The 16,707-nt window shown below is 41.7% G+C and overlaps 1 gene segment (V, D, J or C); it reads left to right on the forward strand.

Annotated features, from left to right (window-relative positions):
- The first annotated feature begins 3,065 nt into the window (after window positions 1-3,065).
- On the forward strand, window positions 3,066-13,591 carry LOC115070295. The segment is given in 2 exon segments: window positions 3,066-3,105; window positions 13,251-13,591. Coding segments are annotated over 2 exon segments (381 nt in total).
- Window positions 13,592-16,707: the final 3,116 nt, after the last annotated feature.

Raw genomic sequence — 16,707 nt, forward strand, 5'->3', positions numbered from 1 at the left:
AAAAAATTGCTATGCTTTCAAAATGAAATATTCTATGGCTGTGATTCATGGATTTGGTCTTTGTGTGTCTGTGGAGGGTGTATGTAAGTTTCATGTATGTGGGTGTGTGCACTTCTGTGCACATATGTGGAGGCTAAAGGACAACCTTGGGCTTCATTCTTTGGTGCCATCCACCTTGTTCACAGAGACAAGATCTCTCACTGGCATTGAAATTGCTTAATATGTGAGGTTGACTGGCCAGAGAGCCCTAGCAATCTACATATTTCTGCCTCCATAGTTCTGAGATCACAAGTGCAAGCCACCACGTTTGGCTTTTTAATTGTGAGTTCTGGGTCTGAACACAGGTCCTCATGCTTAAGGAAAGCACTTTAGTGACTAAGCTTCAAGCTCAGATGTTTGATCTTCTTTTGGGCTCTTCTAGTTTACTTTCTCTTGTGATAAACACCATGAGAAAGAGCAACTTGGGGGAGAGCATTTATTTGATTTACAGTTACAGTCCATCATTGAAGGAAGCCAGGTCAGGAGCTCAAGCAGGAACTAGAGCAGAGACGATGGAGAAATGATGCTTGCTGATTTGCTTCTCCTGGCCTGCTCAGCTACCATCCTTTTTCTAAAAGTTGGTTTTTATTTAATTTTTGTGTATTTCATAAGAAAATCTCCAATCAGTCTTAAGCATCTTTATACCTCCATTCCCACAGGCATCCTCCCATAGCCCCATCACCAGAGCCCATATACTCTGTCATCCATCCCTGTTAAGACCCTCTGTGTCAAGTCAGTGTCCCCAGATGTTCCCCAGTGCAAGTCCATCCACCAAGGTCTAGTCAGCCTATCTAGAGTCCCTTGTTTTAGGAAGATCAGCTCTTCACCTAGTAGCAATCAGTTGCCAATATTTCTTCAGCTAAGATTGGGGTCTGCTGTTCATTTTCCTAGGTCTATGCTGGGTTATTGTCTGCCTGGGTTTGCATGGGATTTGTGTATGCTGACACCCTTGACATAGAATCATATGAACAGGTTTCCAGGAGCCTGTAGGACTCTGTTTCCATATGATCATGTGCCTCCTTATTGGCTCTTACAATCTTTCTGTCCCCTCTTCCCAGATGGTCCCTGAGCCTTGGATGGATGGAGTTTTATAAAGGAGTCCTGTCCAAGGACCAGCATTTAGCAGACTCTAGATTGCTATGCTTTGGCCATTTGAGACATAGAACACGGGTAAAGAAGAGGACACTAATGAATCTCTCAGTTCTCGTTAATGAAGCTCCCTCATGCAGTGGAGGGTCAGCTACCTTTCTTATGTAGCTCAGGCCCACCTGCCCAGGGATAGCAGCAACCATAGTGGGCTGGGCCTTTTTAAATCAATCAGAAGTTCTTCAAGAAAACGTTCCACAGACATACCCCCAGGGAAATCTGATGGAGGAAAACTTTTAGCTCAGGTTCCCTCTTCCCAGATATGTCAAGTTGACAACCAAGATTAGTCATCACTTCCCCCATCAAAAATAAATAGAAATAAAACTGTATATTTTATGGAGCCCCAAATAAACATTCAAGTATCTTTTCCATTTTAGAAATCTCGCATTATGATTCACCCAAACACTAACAAGAGACTTTAAGTATATAAAAATGACTAAGAAACATCTTAGAAAGATTTCATCTTACCCCGGAAAGAATGGATAAGATCAAGAGAACAAATGACACCAGTGTTGGTGAGGACACAGGAAAAGGGGAACCCTCACTCACTGCTGGTGGGATTTCAAACTGGTGCAACCTCTGTGGAAAGCAGTGTAGAGAACCCTTTTTAAAATATCTTATACTACTACTTTTATTTTACGTGTATGAGTGTATTGCCCGAATGTGTATAAATGCACCCGTGTCATGCAGTGCCTACAGAGGTCAGAAGAGGGTGCCAGATTCCCGGAACTGGAGTTACAGATGACTGTTAGCTGCCATGTGGGTGCTAGAAATCGAACCCAGGCACTCTGCAAGAGCAGTCAGTGCTCTTAACCACTAAGCAATCTCTCCAGCCCCAACAGTATAGAGAACTCTTAAAAAACTAAAAATAGGCCGGGTGTGGTGGCACACGCCTTTAATCCCAGCACTTGGGAGGCAGAGGCAGGCAGATCAAAACTAAAAATAAATCTACCATATGATCTGGTTATACTACTCCTTGGCATATACCCAAAGGACTCATCCTACTTGTACATTCATGTTTGTTGCTGCTCTTTTCACAATAGTTATGAAATGGAAACAACCTAAATGTCCCTCAACTGATGAACAGATAATGAAAATGTGGTACATTTACACAATGGAATTCTACTCACTAGTAAAAGAAAACAAAATCAGAAATTCGAAGACATGTATACTTCTCAGGACTCATCAAGGAAGCTTCTTTGTGCAACAGATAGAAACTATCATAGAGTCCCACAACTGGTCAAATGCAGAAAATAAATGTTTGTGTGGTGCTCGGCCCTAAATGACACATCTACAATGCAACCTTTACACTTAAGGCTCATGGAATGTAGTGGAACAGGGGGCAGAGAGAATATTACTGCACCTCTCCATGCTCACCAATGAAGCTTCCTTATGCAACAGATGGTGGTTAACACAGAAAGCCACAACTGCCCAAAATGTAGAGTGTGTGTCCCTGGACAGAACTACCTTACCCATCCTAGGCTCAGGAACTACTGAGAAGAGAGGGTAGAAAGACAGTGAGAGCCAGGGGGTAGTGCATAGCCATAAGGAAACAGTCTTACAGGTTCCTGGGAACTTGTGCATTTAAACTTACAGCAATGGTGACTGCATGCACAAGACCTGTGCAAGCTCAGTCCAGACAAAAACCCAGCATAGAAATGGGGAAATATGTAAGAAGCCCCAACTTTAGTTGAGGAACTATTAGTAATTCCTTACTGCTGGGTGAGGGAGAGTTGGTCTTGTTTAAGGGAGTGATGCTAGATAGGTTGACCAGGCTCAAGTGGATGGACTCATACCAAGGGATATTTAGGGACACAAACTTGACTTGATAGGCTTTAACACATATGACAGAGAATGCATGAAATCTAATGGGGGGGGCAATGCAGCAGATGAACATGGGGGAGTCCAAGTATGATCAAGGTATAATGTATGAAATGCACAAAAATTCAATAAAAAAATTTTAAAAAGACTGTAATGTTAGAATCCAGCCTCTGCTCAGATTTTCTCTCACACAGATTGTCGGGCACCCTACTGAGACATTGTCTATGAGCACAGACCTAGAAGACTTACCTGCCAGCACATCTCACCTAGGATTGCTACATCCTGCTCCCCATTCCCTTCCTTGTCCTCTGCCTGGAAATCGGAAAGCCTGGCTGCAGGCTTTTGCAGTGAACTCCCATCTTCAAAATTGAGACTCTACCTGGTCATATGGGCTTGATGCTCCTTGGAGACCCCATCGTGCTGTTTGTTTCTGGTGCTGGGGCCTGGTTCCACCATGATGTTGTGCCTCTGTATCTCTGTCTGTGGTCTTAATAACTTGTCTAATAAACTCCTTAGTGCCAAGTAATCCATCTCAGTGTCCTTTTGAACCACCTGTTCCATGTAAAATTTAACAGAGTTGGAAGAGGTTCATGAGTCCTCACTCCTAACTGAGGCGCTATGGCTAGTTGATGGCTTCTGGGAGTGGGAGAAACACCTTCTTTAAGGGTGTGGCTCCTGGTAGGTCGCCCACGCTCCAGTGGATGGCCCCACACCTAGAAGCATATGGACACCACAGATTGAAGTTGATGGGTTATTAAATTAAAACAATCTAATAAAAAAGAGGGCATACAGTTTAGGGAGGTAGGGATGGATCTAGGAGAAGTGGGGATGAATATAATGAAAGCATATTGTATAAAATTCTCAGAGTTAATAAAAACATTAAAAAAATAAGCTCATAAATCCAAACAAAGGGTGACTGGAACCCATACCTGGCACTGTTATTGGGGCCATGAAGTTGTAGCTAAACAGGTCACGGGCCCTAGGGGAGAACCTGCTACTAACATTCTACTAAATGGGCCTTGTATTAGAATGACTCCCAATGACTTACTGCTATATCCATAGATCAATACATCATTGAACACTCATCAGAGAACCTTTTTCTTGCATTCGAAGGCAGTTATCACAAAGACTCACAACTGGTCAACATGGAGAGGTAAGAGACTGAGAAGTGCTCAGCCCTAGATGGGACATCTGTATCACATCCTTCTCCCCAAAGCTCAAGGATGTTTGGGGAAGAGGTGGCAGGAAGAGTCTAAGAGCCAGAGGTTGTGGATGACTACAAGAAAACAGCGTTTTCTAGACAACAGGGAGATTGCACACGTGAGCTCACTGCAATTGTAACAGCATGCATAAGACTGCAAGCTCAAGCCAGACAAAATTCCAGCATGGAGAGAGGAGGTGGACATGAACTCTCATCTCTAGCTGAGGAGCGAGTGGTATTTGATCCCTACTAGGAGAGAGGTATCAGTTTTCTTTAACAGTGTGGCCCCTGATAGGTTGACCATGAACACGAACCTCCAGAGCAGGTTCCACAAGCGAGAGTATTTGGGAAACACAAATTGGATGGGGTGGGTGGGGGGGGGAGGGAGAAAGAGAGGGAGAAAGTTGGGAAGGTAGAGTGTTAGAGTGCATCTGGAAGGAGTTGGGAGAGGGAGAATATGATCAAAATGCATTGTATGAAACTCAAGTAATAAAAATATTGCTTGGAAAGCTCTGATAGCTCAAAAACAAAAAGACAAAAAGTGTGATTAAAAGTGAGCAAAAGATCTAATCTGGTGGCACAGGTCTCTAATCCCAGCTACTTGAGAAGTTGAGGCAGATGTATCACCTGGGCTACTACACAAGTTCAAGGTCAGCCGGGACAACTTAGTGAGACTGTCTCAAAATAAGAGAGAAAAGTGCAAAAGAGGACTGGGGATATAACACTGTGTTAGCACTTGTCTAACTTGGCTCAATCCTTCAGTAACATATGCATGTGCATGCGTGCGTGCACGCACATGCACACACACACACACACACACACACACACACACACACACACACAGACCAAAAAACATCAACATTTCTACAAAGATACACAAATGGCCAAAAAACTTATGAAAAGATAATCAAAATCTTTAGTGATTAGGGAACTGAAAATCAGAACCATAATGTGATACTTTTTTACACAAAATAAGAAAGATATAACTAAAAAAAGAGAAAATATATGTACCATTGAGAATGTGAAGAAACTAGAGCCTATGCATCATTGTTGGGAATGTGACATGGTTCAGCCAAATAAAACAGTTTGGCAGCTTCTAAGAAAGTTAAACAGAGAACTGCAACATGATTCAATAACTAATGTTTAATGTCACATGTACAATGGAAGAAGCTGTTCTGTATTGTTTGTTTTGGGGGGGTGGAGACAGGAAAACTTTATTCTTTCAACATTGACCCATTTTGTTCAGGTCTAACAACTTAAAAGCAATGAAGCCATGGAAACAGGATTCTGTAACACTCCTCAGTTACTTCTTGCTGGCCAGACGAGCAAACCTATTATTTAACAATGCATCGTGCTCCAAGATAGTAAACTATCATACATGAGAAAAGACCACAGGTACAGTTTGCTAACCTTCACTAGACAGTTTTTCACAGTTATCATCCAAACACTGTAAAAGCACAAAAGATATTTTCAGGCTCAGTTTATTATAACGTGTGGGTGAAACGCCCTATAAAACCACTTACTGGGTAACTGTTGTACGTTCTCCTGCATAGAAAGTCGAATCAGTAAAACATCTTTTTGACAGTGTCTTTTTAAGTGTCAGAAATAAAAGGACGTGCTCTAAAGGAGAGGTAGCCCATTATTTATCATATCCCCCTCCCACCTCACCCCTCAGAGATCCTAATCACCTCTCTGCATGTCAGAGACTCTTAAAAGACTCCTTCTTAGTCATCTTATTTCTTTTACAGCAGAGTATTTCATGGAAGAATTGTTGCTGGATAGACCTACAAGCGGCATTAATTCAGGACACTAGAGGTGCCAGCATTTCAAGTACTACTATCATGGTTTCCCCCCGGGTTGTAATTGACTAAGACCTAGGAAATACAAAATAAAAGGATGAGGGATTCTCTCAGGTTTTTGTATTATTTCTCTTCCCAATTTATTTCATGTATGCTTAGCTATAATCTATCTATCTATCTATCTATCTATCTATCTATCTATCTATCATCTATCTATCATCTATCTAAAAATTGTAACTTGCTTGAAATGGTGCAGAATGAGAAAAATGAGATATAGACACAGGTCAAGTGTTCTGAAAAAGCAGAACTTCATATTATGGGAGACTGGGTGCTATGTCCAAATAAGAGTCCATACTATCTCTTTGTGCTAGATATGAGAATTTCTTCTTTCAAGCCTTCCCATGTTTCAGGGTAATTACATCTCTGTGTAGGCTATTTCTCCCACTGTCTGTATGGTCTGGGGAATAATCTATGACATACTTTTTTTTGAATGAGTGAGTTCATTAGGGAAGCCAAAGTAAAAGATTGAATCAAAGGTTGTAGATACATAGATAGATGGCAAAATATTGTCAAATTGGGGAGTTGGAGAGATGGCTCAGCGGTTAAGAACACTGGCTGTTCTTGCAGAAAACCCGGGTTTGAATCCCAGCACCCACATGGCAGCTAACAACTGTCCATAACTCCAGTCCCAGGGGATCTAACAGCCTCTTCTGTCCTCTGCAGGCATTGTATGACATGGGTGCACTTACCTACATGCAGGCAATACATGCATACACATATAAAAAATATTGTCAAATTGATCACTCCAAACATCCAGCAGAAAATTGACTGCAAAAGACCCTTGAGGCAGCCAGCCAGAGCTCCTAATACAGACGGTCCCAGGCAGAGCAGTGTTGCCACGGGTGAGGCTTCCATATAAAAGAACAAATAGCAACAGATAGCGACAACCATCAAATTGGGTGTTTACAACATCCGGCAGAAACTGAATGTGAAGTTGAGGCCGCCCATGGGAGTTCCCTGGTGAGCTTTCTCTCATGGATGAGCCTCCCATGGTTGAACTTCTGGCTTCTCTGTCACACTGCAGGCATTCTGTGTCATGAAATAAACAATAGTAACCTCTGTTGGAAAAGGTTTACCTTCTAGCTGCTCTCATGGGCAGAAAGTTTTTTAACTTTTGGGCTATTTTGATGTTCCCTTGTCTCCTTGTTAAAGAGTAAGTAGAGGCCAGCCCATCCTCATGTTTGAGGATGGAGTCTTGGAGGACATTTGATATAAACATATAAACATGCTTGGGCCTGAGTGGGGGGGAGAGGGAGAGAGAGAGAGAGAGAGAGGGAGAGAGGGAGGGAGAGAGAGAGAGAGAGAGGAGAGGGAGGAAGTAAAGAAGGAGGGGAGAGAGTTGTGTGTGTGTGTGTGTGTACAATCCCACTTCCAGAGCCAGCTTCTTAGTGAGCTTAAACAGTACATAATTTACCAATGTACATTACACCCAAGAGATGCAAGAGATGCACTTTAGCTCCTTTTTTCTTTTTCTTTCTTTTTTTTTTTTTTTTTTTGAAGCAGGGTCTCCCTGTAGCCCCAGCTGTCCTGGAACTCACTATGTGTGTGTGTGTGTGTGTACAATCCCACTTCCAGAGCCAGCTTCTTAGTGAGCTTAAACAGTACATAATTTACCAATGTACATTACACCCAAGAGATGCAAGAGATGCACTTTAGCTCCTTTTTTCTTTTTCTTTCTTTTTTTTTTTTTTTTTTTGAAGCAGGGTCTCCCTGTAGCCCCAGCTGTCCTGGAACTCACTATGTAGACCAGGCTGGCTTTGAACTCACAGAGATCTGCCTGCCTCTGTCTCCCAAGTGCTGTGACTACAGGCGTGTGCCACCACGCCCGGCGCTCCTTTTTTCTTTATCTCTTAACACTTAACACACATGTGTACACACTCCACAGCTACTCTTACTTTGAAATCTACCTCTTTAAATTTGACATTTGTACGCATTAATAATGTCTTTTTCAATATATATTTTTACCGAATTTTTGTGCATTTCATGCAATACATCTTAATCATATTTAGAGCCCCTCCCCTGGGTGCGCCCCCTATGTCCACTTACTAGATTTCATGTATTCTGTCATATATATTAAGGCCTATCCAGTAAGTTTACATCTGCAGATATCTCTGGGTGTGAGTTAATCTACTGGAGCCTGTTCAGTATATCTAGTGTCACTCTAAAGAAGACCAACTCTCCCTCACTCAGCCATGAGCAATTGACAATAGTTCCTACATTAAGGTTGGGGCCTCTTGCCCATTTCCACAGTCCTGTGCTGGACTTTTGTCTAGTTTGAGTTTGCATGGGTCTTGTGCATGTTGTCAAAATTACTGTAAGTTCATATAAGCAAGTTCCCAGAAGTCTGGAAAACTGTTTCCTTGTGCTCATACACCACTTGGCTCTTACAGTCTTTCTGTCCCCTCTTCCCCAATGGTCCCTGAGCCCTGCATGGGTGAGCTTTAATATAGGAGTCCTGTCCAGGGACCCACACTCTGCTGACTCTTATTCTCTACACTGGCTAGTTCTGACCTTCTGTGTTAATTGTTCTCTGTTGTATGAGGAAGCTTTGCTGGTGAGAGTTGAGAGATGCTTTAATATTCTTTCTGCCCCTGTTGCACAATGTTCAGTGAGCATTAAGTATAGAAGTTCCATTGTAGATGAGTCACTTAGGGCTGGGCATCTCACAGACACTCATTCTCTGTGTTTGATCTCTGTGTTAACTCTGTAACAGTTACAAAAAGCTTATTTGATGAGTGATGACAGGTATATGTGTCTGTAAATATAAGAATACACATTTAGCAACACACTTGGCTGCACAAATATTTCTGCAGTGGGAGGAGTCCTTCGGGTATGTGCCAAAGAGTGGTAAAACCCAATCACATGGTAGATTTATATTTAGTTTTTAAAGAGTTCCGCACACTGTTGGGACTGTAGGGATAGCTCAGCAGTTAAGAGCACCGGTTGCTCTTGCAGAGGACCCAGATTCAGTTCCCAGCACCCACATGGCAACTAATAATCATCTATAACTTCAGTTCCAGGGGAATCTGACACCCTCTTCTGACCTCTGTGAGCATCGCATGACACAGTGCACTTACATACATGCAGGCAATACACTCATGCACATAAAATAAAATGTGATCTTAATCCTCTCTTCTCTTCTCCAAGGAGAACTTGTGAAATGATTTGGAAAAAAAAAATCAGTGCAATTTTCTTTTGAAGTCACTCTCATTAGTTTCATGTCCTTAAAAATTCAAACCTTGTGGGGACGGAGAGATGGCTCAGCGGTTAAGAGGACCTGGGTTCGATTCCCAGCACCCACATGGCGGCTATGAACCGTCCTTAGCTCCAGTTCCAGGGGAATCCGAAGCCCTCTTCTGACCTCCGCAGCATTGCATGACACGGGTGCACTCACATACATGCATGCAATACACTTGTACACATAAAATAAAAATAATAAAATATTTAAAAATTCAAACCTTGTGAGTTATGCTTCCAATAATTTTTGAGGCTTAGTGTTCCTGAGTATGAACACTTAGACAAAATGAAGAGATCAATACAATTTGAAATTATCTAAAAAGTTTTTTTAACAACACAGACACAGATGAACATATGAAGGATTTTTGGATACATATTCATTTCACTGTGAATAATGTACTTACGGGTAAAAACTGTACTAATACTTATGCAACAGGAAATCAAAGATGTAGATGTGGGAAGAATATAGAAATTGATAATGCAAAGAGCTGGGCTCAGACTCTCTTACTAAGTTTACTCAATAACTAAATCTCTCACTGGAGATTGAATCTAGAGCCTCGTGCGTCCCTAGCTTGTATGCACTCTACCATCTGAAGCTATAAATATTTTTCTTGCTCTTTAGTTGTTCTCCAAGAAATGACGCCTCTAAGGAGTCTACTGTGTAAAAAATTGAATAGTATGAAAAATTTCCCGAATTATCTTTCTCCTCCTTCAGTAGTATGCAGACATGTTATGTTGTAAGTTCTACAGACCTCTCATAGTATACATGCCAATCAAGGAACAAATGTACTCCTCTGACTCTCACCATTTGACAGCGTCTTTTGATACCACTATGCTAAGGGACCTTAGGAAACAGGGCCTCATCTCTTAGGTGATTCAACTAATGGATCTGTAGTAGCTGCAATTTTTCTCATCAAAACTAAAATGTCCTGAAAACATCTACTCTCTCCTGGGAGTTGGTAGAGTACAGTCAGATATCCACTCAGTTTGGGTGTGATAGTTAAAGTGAGACCTGAGACTGCTGCACAGAAGAACCCTTTACTTCAAAGTCTGCAGGGAGATGGAAGGAAGGCAACAAGTAGGACTTGAGGGAAATTTGACTAGGTTTGAAATAGAACTTAGGGTACAAATACAGTCTACGTGCAAAAGCTTCAGTAGACTTGTGCTGCAAGGTGAAATTTGTGAAAGTTGGAGATCTTTTGGGAGAGCATCCCAGAAAGCAGCGTTGGTGTTAAAGACAGTGGAAAAGTGCACGTGGATTTCAGAATTACTGAGGAGAGCTTCAGAGCCACAGTTACTCTGCTGTATTTGAGTCTTCGATTCTTTGTTTGCTTGTAATAACGCGTTGTGCCTTTACTTCCTGCAGCTGTACGTCTACAATCAACCATCTTGTTACTCCCTTGAAGATCCCCATAACCTCATAATAGTCAGTTCAGGAAACGTTTTCTTTTTTCTTTTCTTTTCTTTTTTTCTTTTTTCTTTTTTTGGTCTTTTTGAGACAGGGTCTCCCTGTAGCCCCAGCCGTTCTGGAACTCACTATGTAGACCAGGCTGGCCTTGAACTCACAGAGACCTGCCTGCCTCTGCCTCCCGAGTGCTGGGATTAAAGGCATGGGCCACCACGTCTGGCCTGGAAGCCTTTTCTTTTTATATAAACTTATCAGGGTCTGTCATGCAATAAACCGAAGTATTAAAATGTATGGCTTGCTTAAAAATTTACATGCATATACCAATAAAACCACTATCAAAATCAAATCAACTAACAACATTCACTTCAAAAGGTTTTCTTGGATCCCCTTAGAATCTCATTTTCTGGGTGTGGTGTTTATGTCACAGCACTTGGGAGACTGAGGCAGGAAGATTATCATGAGTTAGAGGCCAGCCTGGACTGTGTGAGACCTGCCTAAAAAAATGTCCTTTTTTACATATACTCCTTTATGGGGAAGTATTAATATTTTTCTGTCACTATGGATTGATTTTCATTTTTAGAATTTTATGCAAATAGATAATAGTACTTTGGGGGAATCTAGTTTCTTTAACTCAGTATAATTATTTGAGATTTATTTCTTGTATCAATTGTTCATTACTTTTTTATCAGTGAATAGTATATCCATTATATGGATATGCAAGTTTTTTCTTCCAACTGATTAAAGATGTACTTATCAAAATTATGTGGAAAATACATAATTATCCAAAAGATCCATGGAACAACCATAGAACCCACTTCGCAGGAAAAAATGAGAACATAAGTCAAAGAATTAGAAAAATCTAAAAATATTACTTTGGTATCGTGCTTTTCCTGGACACCATTTGACTAAACTGTCCTTTTAACCGGTTTTCCAGACTTGTTTTCAGGTGGCAGATATTTGCATCTTTTCCTGGAAGAACCCTGAACTGGGAGACTAATGTTCTAGCTATTGATTCTGTTCATCTACCCTAGGACCTTAGACGAGTTGTGTCATCTCCAACTCCTGCCTTCTTTTCTGGGAAATGAATGGTCTACTGCAGGCAAACACAAGGTTCTAACTTCCAAGTTCTTACATTTTAGGAACTGACTATCGTTTGCTGCATTCCTGGTTGAGCTTAAGACAGCAGTTCAGGTGAAAATGGAAAGAAGAGGTATTGAACAGGCTAACTCTGCCCACAACGATCACTAAACTGACAGCTCTTAGTGAACACTGCTCTCTCTTGATGAAGGAAGGCCCAGCGGAATGAGCTAGAAGACAAATTTGCCTCCACTCTGCCAGATGTAGTGACACTAAAGAGGCTAGGCATTTTTAAAATAAAACACATACACAGTCCTGGGAAGAAATAGGCCTAGAGTTGGTTACCTTTGACAAGTACAGATCCACAGGGACTGTCTCTTAAGATGAACAGCCCAGAGGAAAACAAAACTTTAAAATCAATCTCCTGTGCTTTTCTGGCTAGTGCCGATATTACAGATAAGATAGGACACCTCTAGTGGTTCATTATAACCCCCATTCTCGTTAATTGCCCTCTGCTCTTTAAATGATTCTCTGGGGCAAGAGGAGTAGTTAACAAAGGGAGCTGAGTCCCCTAGGGGACCTTGTTAAACGTGTTGTATTTATAAGGTGATTAGTTCATGTAAATGAATTAGTGTTGCCAAAACCTTGGAATATATGCACACAGAGCAAATCCAGGAGGCAGGGAATCTAAAATCTAGCCACACTCAAGAAAATACTGTTTAGCATTCAAAGGTTAATTCTGGGTGAAGGAAGAAAAAGGGTCCCTGAGCTCCATCAGTCTGATTTCAGAAACATTAAACATGAAATGAACGAATATTAGATCTCTGTAGAATTTGAACACATTGCTTTGGAATAGATTTCTGGAGCAAAGGTAAAGGTGCTTTGTCATATGGGGAGGATGATTAGCTCAAAAGTTGTTCATGAATCAGATCACACATGCTGGTCACATCTCTGGGCAATTCTTCAGGGGTTGGATTGTAAATGCATTTTATACTACCTGGGTTTGTGATAGGTATTAATAATAGTAGGTTAATTCCTTGTCTCTAAATCAGAGTGACCACAGAGGCACAGTGGTACACAGCACTGAGTTTTGGGAAGAACACAATTCATTGAGCTAGTGAATGTCATGTGTTTTCCACAAGGGGGTGCATCTTCCTAACACACACGTTTTCTGTTTCAATTCTGATCTCATAGTCATCTTTTCACTGTGACTTTCACCTTTCCTCATATTATAACATCAAAATTCAAGCACTTGAGAGGCTCAGAAAATGAGCTTTTCTCCTGGACCAATGATTATAATTTTCTTAATGTTTAGTAAGTAAAATGTCACATAATGTTGGTTTTTTTGGTTCCATGTTGTTAACGCAAATTTTATGTACAATTTTCTCAAAGAGTCAGAATTTAGATCGTAACCATGCTAACCTGCACTGAATGTTCACATTAGCCTGTATTTATGTTTTAGTTTTAGGAGTAGCTAATGGAGATTTAGTCACTCAGACAGAGGATGAAGTGATCCTGTCTGAAAGAGCTTCCCTGACTATGAATTGTTCCTATAAAACCACAGGTTACCCAGTCCTGTTCTGGTACATCCAGTATCCTGGAGAAGGTCCAAAGATTCTCTTTCGAGTCTCAAAGGCCAACAAGAAAGGAAGCAACAGGGGCTATGAAGGCACAGGTGATAAAGATGCCACCTCCTTCCACGTGCACAAAGCCTTAGTCCAGGAGTCAGACTCCGCTGTGTACTGCTGTGCTCTGGATGGTACAGTGGCAGGAACTGCAGGGGCGGCAGAGCACAAATTCTGAACAGTAACAAGGGACCTGGTTGCAGAGCATCTGGCTCTATGATCACTCTGGTTAAGGGAGTGTTAGATTTAGGAGAGCAGAAAAAGGAAAGAGTTTAAAGTTTAGAAATTAGAGTCAGAGCCAGACATGCAACAGGCAAGAAATGTGCTTCCTGGATTCAGGAAGCCCAGCAAATGGCTGATAAAAGCTGTTCCTCGAGGGATGATTATCTGCGCTCTGAACCGGAAGCAGTCTGGTCTTATATAGGAACTCTGCTGCACGACTGCAAGAGTTAACTTTGTGCCAGGGTTTGGTGTCCTTGAGGGTCTTTTTTTCTGAAGATTATTTGCTCAGGCAGATGGATGAGTTACCTATAGCCCTAAAGGAGACAGGTGGGTTCCACAAACAGTCCCTCTCAGTCTAGGGAGTGACCAGTTGATAAGGCTTGAGCAAGGCCAGGCTTGAGCAAAGCCAGGCTGCCAATTTAAGGCCAGTTAGACACTTTTAAGTAAGCGATTAATGGCTTTATGGTCTCCGGTAATGAAGCTTATGGCTCTCCCATCCAACCTCGCATATTCTATCAAGGACCAGGAGCTAGTCCATTATTACTGCCAACTGCCACACATCTAGAGTCTGGTGGTGTTAAAAATTACCCCAGTTAACACTGACAGTACAGTAGAACAAAACGGAACACGGCTCATCCAAGGAGCTTGAAGGTGGAAGCTGAAGGCACTAGTCACCATAGTTTCTCAGACATGCATTTAATTTGATTTAAAAGGCAGAAAACCTCTTGCTGAATGTAATGATCTGTGTATTTATTCTTGACTGTAGTTCTGTTCCTGTGACTTTGTCTCAAATAATCGAGAAGTATTTGCTTAAAGATATGGCTGTGGCATATGAGGCTAAAGTGCTTGATATCTATGTGAGAAAAATTGTGGTTCCTAAGGGAGGCTTCAGCCCAAGAAACAGTAGGTTCTTAAAGAAAGGAGAAATACGAGGAAAGAAGGGGAATAGTGGGTAATACTTGATCATATCTATTTAAAGAGAAGAGGGAATCTTAACTTCTTTTTTGGGCAAAATTACATGACAAATATGTTTGTGTTCAACACGCATTACTCATGACTGAAAACAATAGAGACCATACCTCTTCCATAATTTCTCAGGGAGCTGGTTTTCTGTCATCAAGATAGTACCTGAGATAGACAATATACAGAGAAGGCAAATTTTATTGAGATGAATCTCGTTTCTGTAGATTGGTTGGGAGAATAATTCTGGGTCCCCCTAGTGTCTTTTCTTGTTTATTTATTTTTATTTTATGTGTATGAGTGTTTTGCCTACATGCGTGTAAGTATACCACATGTGTGTGATGCCCATGGAGGCTAGAAAAGAGTGTTGTATCCCATGGACCTGGAATTACAGATGATTGTTAGCTGCCATGTAGGTGCTAGGAACTAAACCCAGATCCTCTGCAAGAGCAGCCAGTGTCCTTAACTGCTGATCCATTTCTCCATTTCCATCCCCAATGTCTTTTAAGCCACTTCTATGGAAGGGAAGAAATAGATAGTGGGAGATGTTGGTCAGTTCTACAGTAGAGGGGGCATGACAGAAATGAAGAATCTTTAGATTTAACTGCAGATAGTTTGATGCTTTTGCACATACTGAGATTTTTCTTTTGATTTGTCCATTGTAGGTATTTAAAGTTGTGTAAAATTTTTCTTGGGGTGACAGAAACAAACATTTACTCACCTCAGAATTGGAAGCCAAAGTGATGATTCCATCAAAGTCCAACTTTGTGAACCTATGAAATTTTGGGGGTTACTTAAAGGAGTATGGATGAGGGGTCATTTATGGGAGCAGGATGACTTAAAGGTAGCTGTGTCACCAAAAAGCCCACCCCAGCCTGGGTGGCAACTCATGCAGACCTCGCAAGCTTTATAGGTCAGTGAGTCTCCTCCATGGGGCCTGGCTGGTGGAGAGTCTACTCCCCCAACAGTTGTTTAATGCTTCAGTAATCTTGGGGAGGGGGCTTGTGAATCTTAGTTTCAGAAACTTCTTGAGACTTTTGAGTTGTTTACTTCCTGAGTCTCATGAGCCTCCTCCTGTCCTGCCTAGAGGGAATGTTTCAACTAGCAGGACATTGATACAAATTGCAACAAATGTGCATCAGTTTATTGGCTTTCTGTGTTTTTTGCTTGTGAGAAGGGTCCTTGAGTATGAAATTAAGAGTAAGGGGACAGTATTCATTTTGCTGTCAGAGGCTGTGGAGGAATTCTAATACACAGATTACTGACATTGTCATTGAAAAGACATTGGCTATAAATCTTTTATCTGTCAAGACCACTGATTTTACTCTGTTCTTAGTTGATTTAAAAATATTTTATTGGGTAGTAGGGAACAGATGTTATGGGGAGGGGGGAGTGGGAGTGTTCAGCAGGGAGGAGGGAGGGACATGTAAGGGGCCATGGTGTGTGTGTGTGGGGGGGTCAGGAGGCAAGTCCGGAGAGGGAGGATGGTGGGTGTTATTGGGGGTATGGTGGGGATAATGGGGGTGCTGGGACTAGGGAGCGAGGTTGGATGGGAGGAAAAAGAGTAGAGATGAATGAATCTTGGGGGCTAGGAAACCTAGAGGGAAAAAAGTGATGCCCTTGAAACCCCATGAGAAATGCACATACAGTGTCCAGACATTACTGCATATGTATACCTGGGAGCTGCTTGTCAAGGAACACAGTGCCAGACAGAAGAGACCTCCCTTTGATTGATGAAGGTGGTCCAGGAACTCTCAAAATAACACAGGTTATTGCCAAACCTCTTGGTTATCTCCCAGAACTAGTAGGTAAGATGCTACTGCTGAAGATAGGACATACTTAGGATACAGGACTTGAAGCAATGGGGCAGGAATTGACCTGGAAGCCTTCTAACTGAAGTTTGGTTATCATAATGCTAGATGATGATATGCAAACTGCCAAGGGAGAAAAAAACCTCAATGGTCCAACCTAGTCCTAAAGCCTAATAACCATAACAACTGGAATGGCAAACTACCTCTATTGATGCAGTAGTGGCACTGTTATCTGGGGGGGGCAATCAATAGCAATCTAATTGGACTTAAAACCTCAATGGGAGGGAACTCATGGTTGGCA

This window comes from Nannospalax galili, unplaced genomic scaffold, assembly GCF_000622305.1.
Source record: "Nannospalax galili isolate Female #2095 unplaced genomic scaffold, S.galili_v1.0 scaffold1256, whole genome shotgun sequence".
NCBI lineage: Eukaryota > Metazoa > Chordata > Mammalia > Rodentia > Spalacidae > Nannospalax > Nannospalax galili.